Genomic DNA, 21876 nt, shown 5'->3' on the forward strand with positions numbered 1-21876 from the left:
GTGACTCTAGGTATATCTACATGTACAAAACGAAGCATAAATTGTATATATAATTAATAAATATCTTATATTTTCAAGAACCAGTTTCATAGCCAATTTAGTTCCGCACCGTTTCGGCATCGATAATAAAGGGGATCTTTTAGCATGTAAATAAATCTGGAATCCGCTACTAAAGGCCTTTTAGGCCAACTTTTATTACGCCTTTTAAACCAGTGCCAATTACGGAGCATGATTATGTCTAATAACTTTGTTATCTCGACCCTGTAGTTAGTTGTCCCTCAGACATTCGAGATCACGAGACTCTCATGGTGTTCAAAACTATTTGATCTAATGTTTGTAAAACTTTTAAGGCCAACGAAGGCTTTTACGTGGAAAGCAAAATGAACCATTTCAACTTCAGAAGAAAAACTTCAAGTTTAATAAATGTCAAAACTTCAAGTTTCATGCATTAAAATTGCTCATTACCTAAAGTCGCATCGAAATAACTAGGGAAGAATCCATTGGTTTAGGAAGCGCACGAGAAAAAGATTAGTCATTGAAAAGGTATTTACAAGAAAAATGATTGGAGAGACATGAGCTTAGATTAGTACGCCAGACCTCGGCTCAAGAGGTCCGGCTTCGAGTACAGACGAGGTTATTGCGTTTAGTTAGAGGTATGCAATGGACCCACAAACATTTATGTTGAGTCTACTCTAAGTCACTTACGATAGGCATCAGAAGGTGAAAAAATTAACAGCAACTCCTTCGTGTAACAGGTGTGTTCGAATATTTGCTCTGGTTTAACAAGTAATCTTATCTTTCGTGTTGTGGGCATTGGTAATGATAACCAAACTAATCTACCTTTAGCTAAACGACGGAAATAATCGGCTTTTGAAATTTATTAATTCATCGGTTTTTTAGCCGAAATAACTTTCAAATCTCCCACCTTTCAATATGGAAACTCTTACTTACAAGACATTTACCATGTCATCTTTAATCATTTCCTTTCATTCTTAAAAACTAAATATAATTTGTTCCAAGTACTGCGACTGAATGTTTGCCTTCCTTACGACACATCGTACTTACATAGTACATCTAGTGTAGCAACTTGGGAAGAGGCATTTCCGAGGTTATTGGACGCTATACATTGGTATTCTCCGCTGTCTGTCACGCTAACACTCGTTATCGTCATTCTCTGTCTGTTAATTGAGAAAACTTTCCTAGAATTATAATTGGTATTGATACGAGATCCGTTAAAGATCCATGATATATTTGGTTCTGGATTCCCGTTGGCGCTGCAAGACAAAGTGAAATTTTCTCCCTTCTCTCTTGTGGCATTCAAAGGATTGAGAGTAATCTCTGGTTGATCTGCAAAATACCAACAATAACAGTTACCATGTTTATCATTAAATATCTTTCAACTGATTTTTGTGGGGAGAATAATTTCTACTTCAACTATGGTTCACCTGGTGCCTTCCTTAACTATATGACCAATTAAAGTTGATTATAATAGTCGTTTACCGAAATTTCATTTTTAATTGTTTTTTGTTACAACATATCCAAACTAACTACTTGGAAGCATTTACGTAAGACCACCACATAGGAATAACTAAGTCAACGTTTCGTTAAAAAAAATTCCTTGATACTAAGTCAACGCTTCGTTTAAAAATTCCTCGATACTAGGTCAACGCTTCGTTGAAAAATTCCTCGATACTAAGTCAACGCTTCGTTGAAAAATTCCTCGTTACTTAGAAAGATTAAAAAAATGGTTTAAAGATCACCAACATATCAAACTCGAGTAAATAATTTGCCCAACTATTTAGTAGTAGTCATTCGTCCGTCTTGGGGAGACGATTGGTAGTATCTATTGGATTTGTTTTTCAAGCATCTTTTATAAGAAAAAAAACCGAAAGGAAAAAAAGTTTTCTTACATTGGACACTCATTGTACTAGCATTGGAAGAAACATTTCCAATACTGTTGTGCGCCACACATTGGTACTCTCCGCTGTCTGCTCTATTTACGTTCTCTATAGTCAGATGCTTGTTGTCAGCCATGAAAGAAATCCTAGAATTACCGCCTGTATCTAAGGGAGATCCATTCATTGTCCAAGATATTTATAGCTCTGGTTCTCCACCAAAATTACAAGAAAAAGTCACGACACTTCCTTCTACAGGTCTAGTGTCCGTTGAAGTATTTAAGAAATAGATTCCAAGTTGCCGTGCGTCTGTTCAGTAATAGATCACAGAGGACGTCAAAATGTGGTAAGAACATCAGTGACACACTCGGCTGCGCCTTGTGTGCCACTTTTTTGTTCTTACCACCACAAAAAGTGGCACACGAGGCGCAGCCGAGTGTGTCACTGATGTTCTTATCACATTTTGACGTCCTCTGTTATCTGTTACTGAACAGACGCACGGCAACTTGGAATCTATTTGTTTTATATAATAAATAATTAAAATATACGGGAAAAAAGTGTTAATGATGTCGTCATCTATACGTCTATTCTCCAATAGATCATAAGTGAGAACCAATCAGAATGCGTGCATAACTGAGCTTATTATATAATATTTGGTTGATCTACATCTGTAAATGTCAGTAAAACAGGAAATTACATAAAACAACAGCTTCTAGACGAAACTTCTTTTATTAACAGTTGTAGACATCCATTGAACAAGGAACTAGCACTCTGTAAAGGTTGTTCACTTTTTTCTCTTCTTTTTTGCTTTGTTATGTTTTGTTTTGTTTTTTAGGGGGGGAGGGTAGGGGGCTAAGCAACCCTGTATGCTGTGTGTCTCTTAGAGTATGAGGAGGATGGTCTCATGTCCTCTCACAAACGCGATATGGTGAGCAACAGCTCTACGGTGGAAGGGGGCTCACTATTTACAGCTGGCGCTCTCCCTAAGCAAGCTAGAATGGTGGCTCAATGAAAATGCTGAATGCTCAACTCAATCAGTAAAATTTAAGCATGTAGGCGACAAAGTCGCGGACTACTTCAATGATTACTTACACAATACTGAAAACTTCAATTCACTTGTAGTTCTATCTTTGTGTGGGTTAGTGGTTACTCTTAACGTGTAGCTTCCCTTGTCCAATCTATTCACTCCGAGGAGAGTAATTGATGCGTAATTATTTGTTATGTTCGCGTATATGCGACCTCGGTGAGAGGGTTTTATCCAGGGTGTGTCATCGGAAGCAAACTTGTCCAAAAGCTGATCTTTATCCATGTCAAATAAAGCCTGACGGAATGATTCCTCCTTGCTAAATGTGTACTTCCACTCCAGAGTAATATTGGCACCTTCCACTGCTGGGATTTTTTTTTTAGGTTCTTCGGTAAACGTCGGTGCACCTGATAATACAAGCGATAAACATTTTCTGGCTTCGGAATATTTTTACTTTATAAATATTTGCATTCATGGGATATCCAAGTTAAGTTCAAAACAATAAAAATAAAAATAAAAAAGATGCATAAAAGTTATAAATATCAGTAAAACAGGAATATTTCGATTTCGTTATCTTTAAATTTATCACATAGCATCCTCAGCCAGCAACATCTTACTATTTCAATTGTGTAAAAAGCTGAATTATACACTCACTTACTCAGTTCTTACTTGTGACCTATTGGAAGACAGATGCGATGATGACGTTACCATCAAAGCTTTTGCTCTTTTACCAGCATTTTTTCTTAATTTCGACAATTACCCAGGACACTGAAAATGTTAAAAACCGTTATCACTTCACCAAAAAGAATTATAATTTTATTGATGGAGAATGCTCTTAGTAGGGTTGGTTTAATTGCTTTGACGTTGTAGTACAAAACTAAAATACAATTTCGTACAACTGATTCGGTTTACAGTTTATTGACGCTAAGCGAACATTGAAATGGCTTCCTACGAATCGTGCGACAGCGTACGTTTTTTGAACTTCTTGATAAAAGAAAGATATGTACTTTATATTAAAAACAAGTAATCGCATGTTTCGTTGTAAAATTAAGGATAAATCATTTGTGTTTTCAGAGGTTGCAGAAGTTTTTAGAGTTTGCAAGGAAATTTCTGCAACCTCTGAAAACAGAAGTGATATTTATTCTTAGTTTTGCTCGGCCCAAGCGATTAAATTGACAATTAAGTAGAAGTTTAATCATACTTCATAAATTAATTAGTAACCATCAGGTAGAGACAAATAAAAGAAGAAATAGCTGCCTTCTTTCGAATAAATCGCTATTCAGCATGCCTAGAGAAAAAAAGCGATAAATTCGATCAAAGCATATCGCTAAGTTTCCGCCGACATATTAGTAGAGAAATCTTGTTTACGTCTGCTATTTTGACATTACATTTTAGACATAAACGCTTTCCGTTTTCTCGCGCTTTTCACACAATTATTTCCTCTCATTTTGGAGCGTTGTAGCTCATCACGTGAAAATCATGCTGCATTAAGACTAGAACTCGACCATTTTAAGAAAAATATTTGGAATTGTTTCATCTTCCCCGTCACGCACGCAGTCTCAATCATGATCGGCAAAAATGAACCGTCACTGAAAACTCAACAGTAACTGAATTTTATGGAACGAAAAGTACATGATTTGCATCGGCTTTTTGTCATTCAAAGCCCCATCGTCATTTGAAGCGGACAGTAAAAAATTGCTACAATCCAGGTGACTATCACGAGCAAACACGGAAGTCTCGAACGACGCATGTATAGCACAACATATTAGATTCATGACAGCAGGCGACGAACAGGAAAAAAAATGGCCTCTTTCTGTTTTCGATACATTTAATGAAGCCTGGACTTTCACTAACACTGTCTTATCCCGTGTAAATCCCTTGCACTTTTGTGTTAAATTTCCAGGCTTTCATTACACTAAGCCCTTCCATGCATTTCTCGTCGGGTTGTTTATGTCTGTCTCACAGTTCGTACGGTTCTCGTGATAGTTAGTGGCCGCCGCTTTCTCTGTCGAGCCTCACATCACGAAAGCACGATGCACGGTTGGAAACGGCAGGGTGCCTTACTTTCTCTGAAGTCGTTGTTGACATGTTCACTTCAATTCCAACACGTTCGTTGACGACCACATTAAACTTTTATACTTTCAGATACTTATACAGGCTGAATCAAACTCTCATTTTCAGAAATAAACAATACATTTTGTGTTAGAAAGCGCAAATTTTAAGCTCCGTCTCGATAGTTTCTACTTTGTTAGGTCATAATTTCGCTTTTGTCAACACATACAAGCATATAATGGCTTCTAACAACGAGATGCATGTAAACCTTACCTTCGGCAGAAAACACGGAAAGAGCACACAGAAAGATTGTCAGTGAACCTGCCTCCATTATACAGGATTTCTTTTGTTGTCTTTCACGTCGATTGGGCTACTTTAAAGCGAATAAATGCCTCGTTTTTCAGCCTAAAGAAGCGACTAGTCGATGGAACGAACCTCGCTATGCCGATACTTCTCTGTAACAGGATGATTGTTGCAAGGTATCAATTATCAGTCTTAAATAATTATTGACTAATAGGTCACGCATTTCCGTCGAGCTCGGCCGGTTTGAGGTTTTAGATTTTTCAGTCAAGAAATAAACCTTCATTTTGATCATTACAACGTAGGATTCCTGGTGCTTTGCATATTCTGTACAATATGTAAACCGTTAGTTATGGGCGGCCGTCACCACCAAAAATACAAGGATGTCACCAAAAATACAAGGATGTCAAATAGATCAGCAAATACAAAGATGTTGTAAGGATCAGCTGCAGGATAGCATAGCTAATAAAGGAATGGCATGGCCAAATTATAGACAGTCTAGTTTTCCTTCGTGAGACAGAACACCCTAAACATGAATAGTTTAGCCAAATGAGAAACGGTCTAGTAGCCCATGTTGAGTTGGAACATGAGCCGGCCACAGCCTCTGAAGCCGGCCACAGCCTATGAAGACTTACTTACCCGATCTAGGGAAATTTGTCATGATACGCTGGATTAAAGAATCCAGGAAATCGTCCTCTATGTCACTGTAGCGGGGCTTGTTCGTCAACTCATACTCGGCCATACGGTTTTCAATAGTTCGCTTGCTAACCCCAAGCATTAGAGCCATGTCTTTATACGTGAAGTTGTTCTCTAACAAAAAGATAACTAGTGTTCATAAAAGAAAACACATTCCTTTGAGAGTAGATAGTTTACACTGAAAATTGAATGAAACCTTCAAAAGGGGAACTCACTAAAGATATTATGAATAACCACAAAACGTGGTTTGGCGAAACCTATCAACTCGAAAAAAAAGCACTCAATTCATATGGGGCATATATGGATAGTTTCAAATGTGTCTACCTTATTTTCATTTCAAATTTTCAACCTGAAAATGGAAAAGACTTTTTCCTCCTTACCTCTGAAAAATAGCAGCTGCTTCTCGGAAATCGCAAACTTAAGTCTTCCTCGGCGACCTGCCTCACTCACTGCTAGTGCTTCATACCCACGAAAAGGCTCTTGTTGATGCAAGTTTACGTTCAGGTGTGTACGAGCATCTAAAGGAATGTCCCCATTGACCAACGCTGCCTCGTAAAGAACCTCCAGTCTTAAAACAGTATTCTCTTAATCACCTCCACGATTTCCGCCTTCTTGTATATATTCAGTTATTTCATTAAGGGAATCTGATAAATGCTGACGAAAGTCCATGACTCTTTACAGTACTGAAGGACAACAAACAACGATACCTGTGAAGAAAAAAATTCTTAAGATGGAGACGAGGCACTTATAAAGCAAGCACTAATTTTTTTTCTTCTTTGCCTTTTCATCATCTGAAAGTTTTGTTTGCTTAGCCCTAAAGGCAAGAAGAGAAACGTTACAAGTCACGCAACTCTAGTTAATATATCTAGTGTGTAATGAACTCAGTCTGTAGCAATAATAATAATAAAAATAATAATAATAATCACAAAAATTAATAGTTGAGGTACAGAAATGTAAAAAAAAATAAAAATATAAATAAATACGTCTACCGAAACAAACGACGAAACAGCAAGTGTTCTGTCAATTGTCTTAATTATGCAATGGTTGTTATTCAGCAAGTTTCGACTGTAAAAGATCGAACGGTAAAACTCGACTTAGAGTTGGACAATTACGTACAACTACGTGCATTACAGTGTCCGCATTAGCCTTCCTTAATACGTGATGACTACGGAATGGGAAAGAGCAAAGGGAAGATAGGTATATAGGAGAATATTAACTGAGGTGATATTCTCTTGACAATATATAACGTTAATGAGACGAACATTATGGCTATCACTCCATATTGTTAAAGGGACCGCCTAGGGAGAGGGAGGGGGCAGATTTTGGGGGGATCGCCGGGTTTTCATGAGAACAGAAGGGAGGATCAACCCTAATTGACAGCCACCTAAGGAGAGGGGACCATGAAAAGAAGGAGAAAATTTTTGAAGTGGTGGACGCCCCGCTATGTACTTTGTATTTCCACAAGAAATATGTCGTTACATAATTCTCTTGCTACTTAACGCTATACAAGCGGTTTAAAGATGAAATCATCAGTTGCTATAAGTGGTTTAAAGATGACATCATCAGTTGTTATCTGGGCAGGTCCTAAGGAAACCCTTATCGAATTTCTTGATAGGCTCAGCTCAAGAAAAAAAAATGATCAAATCAAGTTTACGTATATGATTAGCCAGAGTAGCATTTCCTTTCTTGATTTACTTCTGTACGAAGAAGTTAGTAGATCTTGTCTGGAACGCTTACAATACACTATTCTACCTTTCAGAAACAACGAAATAAGTACTTGTATATCCCTTTCGAGTTTTGCCACCATTCTGATATCAAGAAAGCGTTCATTACGGTTAATTAAAAAAGTATACCAAGAAAAAATTTCCTCCTTTAAGTCCTTTTCAGACATCAGGTACTAAATCCTGGCGACCCCTCGGGCTCAGAGGTTAACCCTTTCAAGTTTTGTTCTCGCTGTTCTACGGCTAACAGCTAACAGCTTTTTGAGGTGGCTGGAATAAAAGGGGTAAAGGGGCATCATGAAATCTTTTCCCGCCAACATATGGGGATAAAATAAAATTTAAAAAAAATAAAACGCTTGTAAACTTTAAGGGGGTTCACGTAAAAACTCCGTTGTCGCAAAAAAAAAATCTCTCCGCACTCCTCCTCCCTCCCTCCCCCCCCCCCCCTCTCCCACCGATAGATAATTACCGGTCATAAGAGTTCGAAGTCCAAGTTGTGAGTTGCGGACCGAGTTTTATCCCTTATCCATTATTGTAATTAAGTTCGGATATGACGCACGCTGTCATTGGTTGTAAGAGCGTCCTCTATGGGAGTGTAGAGCATAGAGCTAAAGCTGTCACGCCATCTGCCAAATTGAACCATGTCCGACCTTTTCCGGGACTTTTCTCTAGTTTTTTCTTTTAACTGAAAGTGAAAGTTCGGAACAGGCAAGTCGGGAAATAGCAACAGAAGAACCAACAAACGTGCCATAATTGACGTTATAATAACGTGAGCAGAGAAGAAAATCCTCAAAGAGAAAACGAATTGGACAGTCCGAGTTTTGAAGGTTTCGCACTCAGTTAGATTGCAAGCTTACGTACAGTAATAAAAATAAAAAACAATCAATCAAACATTCATGTAGTATATATGTGAAAAGACTTGCGTGTTTTTATGAGCTACAATTCGGCCGGATTTCACCGACAATTTCACTTTCAGATTCTGTATTAGAGACTAAAAAACTTCAGGAAAAAACGTTCAATTCGACCCGCCGAACTATTATTAATAAGTTTGTAAACTATTGCAGAATGTGAACTTGGATGGTTTTTGAACTTTGATAGTATTACATTTTTGACAGTTTTAGTCTTGTACAGCCAATCAGATTACTTGAACTATTCTAACAGGGATTCTGAATGACTTATTGTAGCGTGCTTTATGAGAGCATGGAGCATGTTGACGACACTGTTGTTTGCTTTGGAAATAAAGTTTGTTTTGAAAATTAAAAGTAATGCGTGGGGAATTTAACGTATTCTTTACTATAAAACAAAAAGGAAAGCCTTGACTATGCTCTGTGTTATGTTGTAACCACGTAAGGAGCGGCTAGAGCACTCAAGAAGTGTGTTTCTCCCTACACTTCTTTCGCACTCTAGCCGCTTCCTTCGTGCTTTACAACAGAACAGAGCACAGTCGAGGCTTCTCTATCTGTCAAGAGGGAAAACGACAGTTCAGAATTTATTGTGCGGACAGAACATACAATCAATTTTCAAACGGATTTAGTATATTGTGCAATTATCCACTGTAGAGGAGAAGCATATTTTAAAACAACACCTAAGTACCTTCCTATTTGACGTTTAGTTGACGAGTAAGCTACAACATTGCTGAAATCATCTATATCTACATGCGACTGTGTAACAATGGACTCCCTTAAAAACTAGAAATTAACAATCAGAAAGCTCTATTTCCTCATACATTTCTTCATTTGGTCCCCTTTTGTTTCCTTCCTCGGGAACCACGTTGTAATACCCAGCATTTACGTGGCTCCCTTGTAAGGACTGGTATTCAGGGGGACTCGTGTTTGTCCTTCCGAAGGCCTGGAACGTAGCTCCATATATGACGCTGGTTCTGACGCATGCTGCTCAAGTGGAAAGACAGACTGGACAGTATCTCTAATGGTGGCTTTCTTAGCAGTCGCTGGTCTGTTGCTCGCCTGAGCTCTTCTTAGCCGCCATATCAATACACCAATCAAAACAAGCAACACGAAAACGATGCATGACCAAGCAATGTCATTAGCCCGAAAAATGCTCTGTACATCTGTCCAAAAAGTAAAGAAAATATACACATAAATAGAGGTACACTGTGTTGAAACAAATCCCTCGAAATCACATCATTGCTTATTATGAAACATTACCAAAAAAAAATGAAACCCTTCCTTTTTGTTTATAATTCTAAAGCCATAAGTGGCATAAAGGTTGACATTATTTGATCACAATGTTCTAATCTAAATTAATTGTAAATCATGACCAAAAGTCTTGTTTATTGATTTCGTTGTTTGTTTGTTTTTCTTTTTAATTTTTGTTTTGTCATGAGATCTTGCTTTTTTTATATTTATTAAGTATTTTGCTTTGTAGTCGTTTCGTTTTGTTTTATCTTTTTAGTTTTTCGATTTTAAACGCATGTGCTTAGATTTTAGCCTACTGTAGGTTCCTCTGACGATACACTAAAAGATAAGAAATAAAAAAGACATAATTTTAATATCAAATCGAGGAGGCTCTAGTAGGGGTTTTTTCTCAATGTTGGCGCGCGCGCCAGCGTAATGTTTTTCTTGAAATTTTTTTAATCATATAAACTGCGGTGTTATACAAGGATTTCCGGCCCTGAGAAAAGCCGTAACAACACACGTGAAAAAATATCGTATTTATTAACGTGTGTTGATATAGCCAATCAGCTGCTGACACGTCACTCGCCTTTGGCGCCACGTGATCAGGTTGATGAATAAACGGCAAAGCCTTCACGACTCTCACTACAAGTTGTTTGCCGGAGCTGTTCTCGAATTATGGCGGCTAAAACATTAAAAAATCCGTACCGCTGACAGACAGTGAGGTTCAAAATTTTCTAGAAGGGGAAGAAAACCAACATACTAAAAAAATAAATCGAAAGTTGCGCATTCATTGGCTTTGGTGTCAGCATTTCTCTTGGCTGAGAATGAAAATCGACAACTGGAAGATTTGCCACTGGCCGATTTTAGCCGCGTATCTGAAAGACTTCTTCTGTCGGTAAGGACAAAGTCAATAAATGTGAATCTTGTAAATTGAAAATTACGACCATTGTTGCTTTTGTAATTATGATTCAACGCATTTTTCCGTCTTAAGAGTCAGCGCCAACGCACTTTACGATTGTTATTCGAGAATTGTCGATTAGTTTATTTTCATTCATTAATGAAGTCGGCTTTTCTTCCCAGTAAAGGGCTATTGTGTTTATATGATAAACAATATAATAGATAGCTGCTTGTAGATATGGAATTTCTCTTTGAGTGTTTAACTCGATAGAAGAGAAATTCCATATCTACAAGCAACCATGTATTATTCTCTATAAGATTTCTCTTTTCTAAGTCACTAGAAGTCATCAAATGGCGATGAACAAGGTTCGGACTATCGTTTGCTGTAGTAAATAATATCAAGATTAAATTCGTTATTAAGCTGGCTTTACGAAAGGAGGCGCTCGCCAGCGATAATTTGGCTTTGCCTTTGATTTTCTGCAATTTGCCTCGCTGAAATCTCTCAAAATTTTCAGATAACAATCGTGCGATCGTGTTGAGCCGCCATGCTTGTCTTGCATGTTGACACTTTTCAGGCTCGCGCTATGTACGCACCTAGATCTACCGCGGTCAAAAAACCTTATAAAGCCTCCTTAAACGTTTGATGCAAAAACGTATCTGACGTAGCAGAGGCAGCCCAAGCTCCAGCTGTGAGATAATCATCTTGCGAAAAAAGAGTCATGGCGAAATTATAAAAGTTTGTATGGAAATATTAATAACCACCAGGAGCCCATTCCTGCGACCGCTCTTAGGAATAAAAGAATACAATCAAATTCTCAATAAAAATACCAAACCTTACTTCCATTGTGCATCGCTTGTTATCTGACCACTTACTATGTTGGAAAAAACCCATTTTTGGCGAGTTATCCATTTCTAGGTTTACTACGTACATGAGAGAAGCCCAAGCTACACACGCCTGATCCGAGAAAAGCGAAAAATCCAAGCAGATATACTGTAGTTTCATTTCAATTCACTAAAAACCCCAATCCTCCTCGTGAAACCGACGCTAAACCGCAGTTTGCTTAAAAAATTTCTCGTTCAAACGTCTCTAACGGTCTGCATACACAGTCATTCTGACATACGACCATTAAAAACTAGCTTGGTAACCCGCCTCCTTTACAAACTTTTCAACATTGTAAGCGGTCAGATAACAAGCGATGCACTGTGGAAGTAAGGTGAGGTATTTGTATTGAGAATTTGATTGTATTTTTTGTTCCTAACTTCGGTCGTAAATATTGCCATACAAACTCTTATAATTTCGCCATGACTCTTATTTCGCAAGATGATCATCTCACAGCCGGAGCTTGGGCCGCCTGTGGACGGAGTAAAGTATCCATAAACACTACGTACTGAAATCAGATAGAACTGTAAAGGATCAAATGTTCCTTGAACGTTGAGAGCGTTTAACATTGACAACACTTACTATTTTCCTCTTCTCTGCTTTCTGACAAAGTTATTTTGTAAGTTGTAGATCCAAATGAGTTTGTGGTGTGACACGCATAATCTCCAATATCTTGATCATCAAGAGGAGTGATAACAACACTGTTGTTCATGACCTTAATGTTATGGCCATCTAAAGCCTGGCCATTCCTTGTCCAAGAGTAGTTAAATGGAATGTCACTAGTCGCGTGGCATAGCAAAGAACATGAAGTTTCCTTTGCACATAGAACTGATCTAGGGGAAACGTCTTTCATGATGCTGGGTGGCACTGAGTTTAAAAAGGAGGTGTAAAGGTAAGATTCAACATCTTTCATACAGCCAAAGAATAAGAGTAGGTGGCGTTTACAGGAGAACGTTTAATAAAAAAAACCTCTAATACTTTCTGAAGGCTAATAAGCATAGTTTCTACCCGTAATTTGAAAGGTCATCGGGTCCTGGGTTCGAATATTTCACTCATGAAATCTGACATCAATCGTATTTAGCTTCTGCTCGCGTAAAGGAAAAATTTCATTTTGTGGCCAGTCATACCATGGTTGATGATACTTACCAGCGATGATCACTGCTGTAGCTGTTCGGCGTTGCCCAAAAATGTTTGATGCTCTGCATTCATAAATGCCTCCGTCACTAGGTGCGACCTCTTGAATGACAAGAATGTGGTCATCGTTTCTGAATTGAGCCCGTGGTATACTGGTATTTCCATCTTTACTCCATGTAACAGAAGGCTTAGGATCCCCAGTAGCCTCACATGTTAATACTACCACATCGCCAACTTGAAAAATGATTCTTTCTGGTAGGTCTTTGACGGCGGGCTCGCCTGGTAGAATTTCACTAAGTTAGCGGCAGTTTTACAACAATAACAAAACGGAAGGGTCATTTTCTCAGAGAGAAAAAGAAATTACCCGGGATCTACCTTTAAAGGGCATATGTAATAAGGGTCTGAATCAATTTTAATGTGAGAGCCTAACAAACGGGACGTCTTTCAGAGAAAATAAAGAAACTAGTACTCCGTGATTTATTGCCTAAAGGGTTGCTGAAGTAGCTGTTCATTGACATAAGCAATAAATAACTTATTTGTTCGAATTGATTGAAAATTTGTCGTTTCAGTGACAAACGAATTCCATGAACTTTACCTCTGGTTTCAATCGTTACGAAGTTACTTGAAAAGTACACCATCTGCAATCAAAAAAGCAGGAAGAAAGAAATCATCCATAAAACTCTAAGATTTTTTTTCTGTACCCAAAGTATCTTATCTTGTTCCCCATCGTGCAATTGAAATCAAAAGCTTCAATGAAGAATACATCTGACGGACCGATTGACTGACTGATTGGCCGAAAAGTGGCACGTAACTTGCTAAGCGATGGTTGAATGTAATGCGAGTGAAACTAGATCGAATTTTGTCCTAGAAATTTGCATTTTCAAAAGAGGACGTTCGTCACTTTACCTTCTCTATAAAAGCCCTGACAAACACCCTGTAGTTGGTGTTTGGCTGGAGTGGTTTGTTAAGAAAGACCTCCCCATCACTGCTTCTTCTATTTCTTGTTTTACTGCTTGAATTTTCTCCATCTCCAACAACAAATTCTCGGAACGCATCAAAGTCCTGCCCTCTAAACTGAAAAGTGACATACGCTGCAGGAACCAGAGATTTGTGGGCTTCTTCATACGTCATTAAATCCTTTGGTGTAAAACTCTCAGGTGAGTTAACTACACCAGTATAGTCCAAGCTGTATCTTATAACAGTGACTTGAAAGAACCTGTAAAATAGGATGTTCATTAATTTAGCTAAAGCTTAAAAGATTGACAAAAAAGGGGAAAAGGAAGATTAAATAAAAAGGCTCATACTTTGCATTCCCTGGAAAGCGTGGTAATGTTATATTGGCTTTTATGCCTTCTCCACTTGGAATCTGAGAGAAGGAAGGTGGAGATGGTATTTCTTTTGACCACGTTTGGGATAATTTTAAACCTGTATAAACAAAAGTAAGGAACGAACTTAACAGGTAATAAAAATGCTGAACACTTTGCCGTGTTTGTCAAGGTCCGTGTTTGTTAAGGTTTAGGAAAAGGACAAGGTACGGGACACAAAGGAAGTATAGAACTTGATGAAAACTCTGAAGTTTAAAGCCGATGCAACAGATCGTTAGTTTCACCTTTCCAACCTACTTTTTGTTTGAACGACTATGGCTTTGCCAAAGGGTCCAGGCCCTGCCACGGTGTAACCTCTAACAGACACTTCATACTTTGCACACATCCAGAAGCCGGTCAGCAATACACTTGTTTTGGTTGTGTTCATCGCGTAAAAGGTAAAGTCAACCCTCGAACAGCTCTCCTTTAACTCGAGACGGACTTCGTAAAGTTTAATAACGCCATTAGCCGTCTGTTTAGGAAGTTCTGCCCAAGTGATTCTGTTTGTCGTATGGTTTACTTCACTAGAAGAAACATTTTCTGCCCTGCGACTCGGTTCTATTCGAGGAAAACATGAAATAATAGTCTCACATTTAGTTATCGGTGAGTACAAAACGCTCCACCATAGAATATTAGATTAGAATTAGATTATTTCTTGCATATAGAAAATCATCTTTTAAGGAAAGATAATAATGACTGGCTAACTTGATTGAAGGCGTGTCAAACCCATTAGGCAGCAGTGAACAGAAAACGGGGTACAAAAATTTTAAAATTTTTTTATCACATTTCAGATTTATCTTGCACTTTGCATCATTGTATTCAAGAACAGACCACAAAACAAAGGAAACTAACAGTATATCATGACCAGGAGAAATTAGGACATGAGCGTTTCTAATTTGAAAGAATCTGCTAAATAGACTGTACATACATGTATGCATCGTTGCAGGTGTAGAACACACCCTTGAAGTTGGCATGATAATAAATACTTTCAGGTTTCCCACCCCGGCATATTCTTCGTTTTTACCGGCAAAATTTTGTTTATCATCAAAATTCTACAGCCTCAGTCAAACCGGCACCAAAAACTTCTTTTCCGAGGGCCCTTGATCACGATTCGAACGTAGCTAGAAAGCTTTACAGGAAGTTTTTTAAATCAGTTGTCATGATTAGGTAAGGAACATGCTAATCTCAAGCCAATATGACGTTCATAATCAAAGAAATGACCAAATGTTTGTATTTAGATACTTTTATACGAGTTTAGAGTAAACACAGCCAGGCAATCTAGATGATAGGAAACGCTCAAATTCATAACTTCTTTTTCCCGTCTTAAATGAAACGTGCCTAGATAAGAGTGTAATATAACCCTGAAAAGAATTGTGCTTCCTTTGTGGAGAGACTGGAAACCACGCATGCACTACTTGAGAGTGATCCTTGACAAACAACATCCTTAAAGATCTGATCATGTTCACTGATCTCTACTGTGTAGTTTTCAATGGCACTATTTCCATCAAAACTAGCCGTCCAGGAGATATTAACCAGACGTGAAGTTTTTGTGTCAACAGTAATGTTCTGCGGTGGGTCTGGAAAAACTAAGGAATCAAACAACATTTCAACAGACAATAAAATTTACAATTTCACTTGAAAGTTTATCCGTCTTCATTGGAGAAGGTAGACCAGATTGAGGAACAACTTTGAGTAAAGTGCACATTGGATCGGATCCTCGTTATAGAATGTGAATAATAAGCACGTCTCTCTTAATTATTTCGATAAAACCACTTTGCATGAGATTCTTTTAATAGAGTGTACATACTAGTTCACGGATACCTAATCATACTTCTGGATGGAGAGAAGTACAGGTCTTTGTGGATGAGCTAAGCGACATCTGGAACCCAACCCTTACCATCTTAAAACCAATAAAACAACAGCGCTCCAAGCTATAGTAGTTTTAATTGCCACGACAAGTTAAAAAGGAAAAAAATGGCCACTAAAGTTGTAGCAAAGGTGGGTGATCTGGAAACCTAAATTTGGCGACAAAAGAAAGCTGTAAAGTACATACTGTTTGGTGTTTATGATAAAAATTTACAAGAGAAGAAAATTTCTCGCTCAATGTATTATTTAAAATATTATTTCTTTCTAGGTTGGGTGAAGTCACTCACTAAATAAATTTCAAAACACGAAAAGTATTTCATGCTGTTCCTTTTTCTGCTGTTTTTGATTTTTCTTTTGCTGGAACAAAACACAACAAAAAAGCAAAACAAGTCACGAATTTAAATAAAAATAGAAAAATTTAAATCTCAACTTGTAGATTACAAAGCGTCTTATTTAGTTTTTTGCTCTATCTTGGCGATACTGGTTTACATTTCGTCACTCACGCATATATTGTAGTCGAGACCATGTGCTCTTACGAAAGTGAAGGTTTTGTGTTCTAGTAGTTTTACGGCGTATCTCACGATTTCCCCTCTGGCTTGAAAATCTGGTAAGCAGTAATTTGATTTCATTAGAGTTTGCGTAGTTTTCGGAATGTCTCTCAATAATACAAACGAAGTTTACCTTTGGTAAGAAATTGGAAGCAATGAATCCGATTAAATTTTGCATTAACGTGTTTAAATCGAAGCTACACACACAGAAGACAAATGAAACATTTGAATAAAACCACACTATATTTGGCTCTCGGTCGTAACGCACAATGTTTCTGGACCACTCACATAACGAAGTAAGGGAAAACAACGGAAATCTTGGATTACTTTGAGACTTAAGGTTGAAAGTTGCTCTTAAACCTCAACACGTACAGTTGTTATAGTATATCAATTTATCAGTTGTTATAGTATATCAATTTATCAGTTGTTGAGAGACATCACTTCTAAGGAAATCTCCAAATAGAGGAAGACAATTAATATTCTCAAATAAATATAAAAAAAAAAAGAAAACGAAAAATTCACAGAACAGTCATGGTATGGTACTGTCGGAGTTTCTATTCAAGAGTCAAGAATGAGATAGGTGTGTGTTGGTTGCAAATTAGTGATTACGTAACTTAGTATGTTCTGAACACTTTGTCGACAGAAATCTACTAAACGGCTGTTTAGGCAACTTACCACTTTCATCTGTCTCTCTCTCTCCCCACAATTTCACTCCGACCGCTGACACCCTTCCGGTTGAAGGCCTGTGTGGCAAACTGGTACGATGTGTACTCATCTAGAGACACCAGTAGTAAAGACGTAGTATCCGCTCTGTCAACAGTTCTGTTCTTCCATGATGCCTCTGGCTCGCTTTTTCTCTTGTACAGAATGTAATAGCCTAGAATAGCACCTTTAGCATCCTGCTTAGTAAGCATCTAGATGGCAATGTTAATAATACTAAATTAAGATATCAAACTGTTACTAATTTTAATATGTTAAGTAATAATTCACTTGCACGACATTTTAACCATGCTCCACAATTTCCTATCGGTTTCCAGTTTCTGCAAACAATTATTGGTAATTCCATGATGACTATTGATATCTTTTAGCCACAATTACTTGATAAATATATTGCATGCTACATCGTTTCCTCAAGTGTATTGCAATAAAATGCGATAAATTCATTTATTTAGCCCCTGCAGCCAGTTCAAAAGATGTTTACACATTCATTGTAATATTAGCACAATTGTGGCTGCTCGGAAACCATAATGAGTTGGTAAATAAGTCAGCAATAACTGTTGCAAAAAAAGTGTCTAAACTGTACGCTGTACATGTCTTAGTTTTGTCTTTTTCTGAGTGCTATAGGGCACAGCTATGAAGAACTTTAGTTAACGATGTAAGTGGAGCAGGAAGCTCTGATGAATGCTAAAAAGTAAGTAAAAGTAAAAAAAAGGGGTCTAATACCTGCCAAGAAACGTTAACAGCAGTAGAACTGAGGACAGTCACGTTTAAAGGTGGGGCAGAACTTGGCACTGTAAGCAAACAATTGCACATTTCTCTCTGTGAGTAACGAGAAATATATAACTGTAGTATAGAGTTTTTCGAACAAAGCCCAATTGTATAATAGCAATATATTTACAGTTAATAAAGTCAGCTTCAGGCATAGGGAAAGCCCAATGCAGAGTTAAAAAGAAAGAAGAAAACACTGCAAAAAAGACAAACAAACAAACAAACAATTGACACGAAGTAAATGTAAGACAAGTGATAAAGCTTAACACTAACTTAATCAATTAATCAGTTCTTGAGATACTGCTGCCGAAAGAATCTCCAAAACACAGGTACGAAATAAAATCTATCAAATGAAAAGGAACTTAAAAAGCAAAAAGAGCACCTTCTTCATCGGTAGTAACATTAACTACAGAGCTGTAGTTACTAGAACCAATCATGTTCCTGGCAAACACCCTGAGGTAATATGTTGTCCAAGGAAACAGCTCTTTAATGGAAACTCTTGTGGCGTAAATCACACAACCATGAACTAAGAGTGTTCCTTGACATATGGCATATCTGAAAGTCTGCCTATCCTCACTGATTTCCACTGTGTAGTTCTAAATGGCACTGTTTCTATTAAAACCAGCTGTCCAGGAGATATTCAATTTCCGTGATCCTCTTGAGAACACTTTGACATCCGTTGGTGGGTCTGGTACATCTGCAGGAAAAACAAAAACAAAAACAAGAACAAGAACAGAAAAAAAAATAATAATAAAAAGAAATTCGAGTTATTGATTATGATTGCTAAACGTTGAGTTTTTTCTCTACTTAAAAGCCAAGGATAAATTATAGAGAACAAGTCAGACAGATATTTGACAGGCGAAAGAGTCCCTGTCTTTGAGGATATCAATGCTGATGAAGTAAGACGATATGACTTCAAACATAATACTCGTAGCATTTTTTTTTTCGGCAACGTGTCCTGTCATAACATACTACGGTATACAGCTGATGTACGCAACAAAGCAATTAAAATATAAAACTGCGTGTCACAGCAATACAGAGCTTTTGGAATTACACTAAATAATATCTGAAAACATCTAAAGCAAATTGCTTACACTGCACTGTTAGGGTAGCTGCAGATGAAGATGATCTACCCTGGCTGTTATTAGCCACACATCTGTATTGCCCTGAGTCTGAGAGGTAAACTCTTGCAATTTCTAAACTGTGATGATCATTCCTTGAGGACAATGTAACTCGACTATTTGCAGTTACATCCAGGTCTTTGTCCTTTGTTCAAACAACACTGGGTGTTGGGTTCCCTACCACAGAACAACGAAAAGTCACATTATCTCCTCTTGCTATTGTGACATTCCTCGGATGTATAGAGATTTCAGGTTGAGCTAAAAAGAACATACTTAAAAATGAGAAATTCGTGCAAATTTGGTAAGTTTCAAAGATAGGAGAATTATCAAACAGAATCATATTCCATGTTTTTCTCAACACGAAATAGAAATTATTATTCACTTAGAAGCTAAAAATATTTACTCAAGAGCCTATAGCTGCATAGCGGTGCGGTTCCAAAGCTTCTCTTTCTTTTCTCCCTAATTCTTTTTCGCGTCAGATTTTTCTCAGCTTGTTTCTGTTTCTCCTTTCATCTGTAGTTTGTCGACTCAAACGTAATGTGACCATTTGCAGCAGACATGTTTGCTACTTGACGTAATTCGCAACCCAAGAAATCATCTTTTGGAGCTGCTGGCGACCTTAATTCAATTTATCTAAGCTGGAGGGCTTAAAAGCCGCTGTTTAACTAACCGTTAAAGAAACTAACGCAGCGTTCGTGCACCTTTATAGGAGCAAATCATAACAGCCTTTTTTTAGAACTATCGAGCCTTAGTCAATAATCCAAATAAATGTTCCACTCAACTTACATTGGACATCTACAACAGCAGCAATGGAGGTATCATTTCCAAGGCTGTTGGACACCACACATCGGTATGCTCCGCTGTCTTCTCGGCTCGCTTTGTTGATTGCCAACTGTTTTTTGTCTGCTGAAAAGCTGATCCTAAGAGCGTTACTTATGTCAGACCCATCTTTGGTCTATGATAGTGTAGGGAGCGGATATCCAGTAGCATTACAGTGTAACGTAACGTTTTCTCCTTCTGTTTTTGTCACATTACTAGGATGAGTGGTAATCTCACTTTTAACTACAATTGTAGAACAATTGCAATGAACATTAGCAACACTAGCTATAAGTGCCAACATCTTTTTGAATTCGAAAATGTAATAGCCGTTAATGTTTATAGCAACCATTGGCTGAAGCAATTGAAATTACCTGCAAGACCAAAATGACTGTTTTCCAGACTTTCGGGCTGACTCTCTACCGAATAAGTTAGAAGAATTCTCTAAATACTTTACTGGGCCCCACTTAAAACCGCCTTGGCTAGTTGGCTTCCTTCATTAAATATTATTAGAGTGATTTAGCAAGAGGATGGGAACGTCATTTCAGAACAAGGAAGCGCGCGGATAGTCTGGACACGACTCTATCTCGACTTCCGGTGTTAGCGTTGCCGTTCTCCCCAACAAGTTCAGGACGTTATTTCGCTGGTTTACCCATCGTAATCAAAACGCCTGGGATTTGCGTATATTTTTTGCGCCTATAAACTTAATAAGAGGGTGGTGCTCAAAAGAGATGCACTGTCATAATTGAGAAGAATATTCAGTAAACAAGGGGAAAAACGACGACAATTTCCAAATTATCTTTTGCAAAATTATGAAGAAAAACTAGTAGTGCTGAAATCTAGCAGCACGAAACGAAACGACAGCGACACAGATCATAAAAAAAACTATTTAGTGGGCTTCAAAATTTGATAGATGAATCAGCAGACTCGAGACTTAACTGAAAACGTTTCGTTTCGTGCTTCTAGATTTCAGCACTACTCGTATTTCTTCATAATCTTGTAAAGTATTATTTGGAATTGAAATCGTCGCCGTTTTTCCCTTGTTTACTGAGTATTCTTCTCAATCATGATAGTACATCTCTTTTGAGCGCCACCCTCTTAGAGTTGCAATGCATTTTGAACGGAGTTATCGAGAATTATGGCGAAAACATGTAAAGATGAAGCGACCTAACGATGGATTTGTTTACAATGAGTTCCCGTTTAGCCGTGAACGAATGAAATGCCCTCAAACTAGTCACCAACGAAACAGTTAGACTGAAGAATAAGACTTCGTTCCTGTTTTATTTTCTTTTTTTTTAATCTAATTTTTTAACGAATAAGGTCGTTCAAGACTGAATCAAATTAATAGATTTAGAAAGCCGTGCCGAAATCAAGTTGATTATCATTTTCTTTCGTAGCCATTGCATGACTTTCTTGTCTTAGTTTTCACCGGCGCTGATCAAAAACTAAAGACATAAAAAAGTGCAAACCCGAGCCGTTCTCAAGTTGTTTTATCTCTGACTTCAATTCGCAGAACCATCACGGTTAAAACGACAATGACAACAAATAACACTGAATAATACAGCAGGTAACCTTTGTGTTGTTTCATTTTAATAAACTTCAACATGAAACAAGTTTAATTTATTGGTGAATTAATTCACGATAAAATTAACAGCACCCATTCTTAGAGTTTCCATACATGGTTTAAGAAATGTATCAAAGAAAAGCCCTTAGGTTGTTTAAAGCCACACTCAATTACAAAAGGTAACTGAGCCCTAAAATCTTGGATCGCTTGCTAACGATCGTGTTTTCTTTCGAGAATCCAGAATAAATGTAGCAATAAATTTTCACAAATTCACCTAATAAAACAAAGAAAGAGACCTGGATATCCTGGAAATGAGTTCTGAAATCATTCCAAACAGCATTATCTCGTTTATAAGTGCATAATTAACGCAAATCC

At 37.7% G+C, this 21876-nt stretch overlaps 1 protein-coding gene and 1 pseudogene across 1 annotated transcript; both read right to left on the reverse strand.

The window, feature by feature from the left end:
- Positions 1 to 1045: 1045 nt before the first annotated feature.
- LOC136277107 (carcinoembryonic antigen-related cell adhesion molecule 6-like) lies at positions 1046 to 5382 on the reverse strand. Its single transcript, XM_066158792.1, has 3 exons — positions 5245 to 5382; positions 2988 to 3326; positions 1046 to 1347 (listed from the first exon to the last, which is right to left on the reverse strand). The coding sequence occupies exons 1-3, from the start codon at positions 5300 to 5302 to the stop codon at positions 1046 to 1048; spliced, it is 699 nt and encodes a 232-aa protein (XP_066014889.1). The 5' UTR covers positions 5303 to 5382.
- Positions 5383 to 9383: 4001 nt separating this feature from the next.
- Positions 9384 to 21876, reverse strand: part of LOC136277108 (hemicentin-1-like) — a 40120-nt pseudogene continuing 27627 nt past the window's right edge.

This window comes from Pocillopora verrucosa, chromosome 12 (assembly GCF_036669915.1).
Source record: "Pocillopora verrucosa isolate sample1 chromosome 12, ASM3666991v2, whole genome shotgun sequence".
NCBI lineage: Eukaryota > Metazoa > Cnidaria > Anthozoa > Scleractinia > Pocilloporidae > Pocillopora > Pocillopora verrucosa.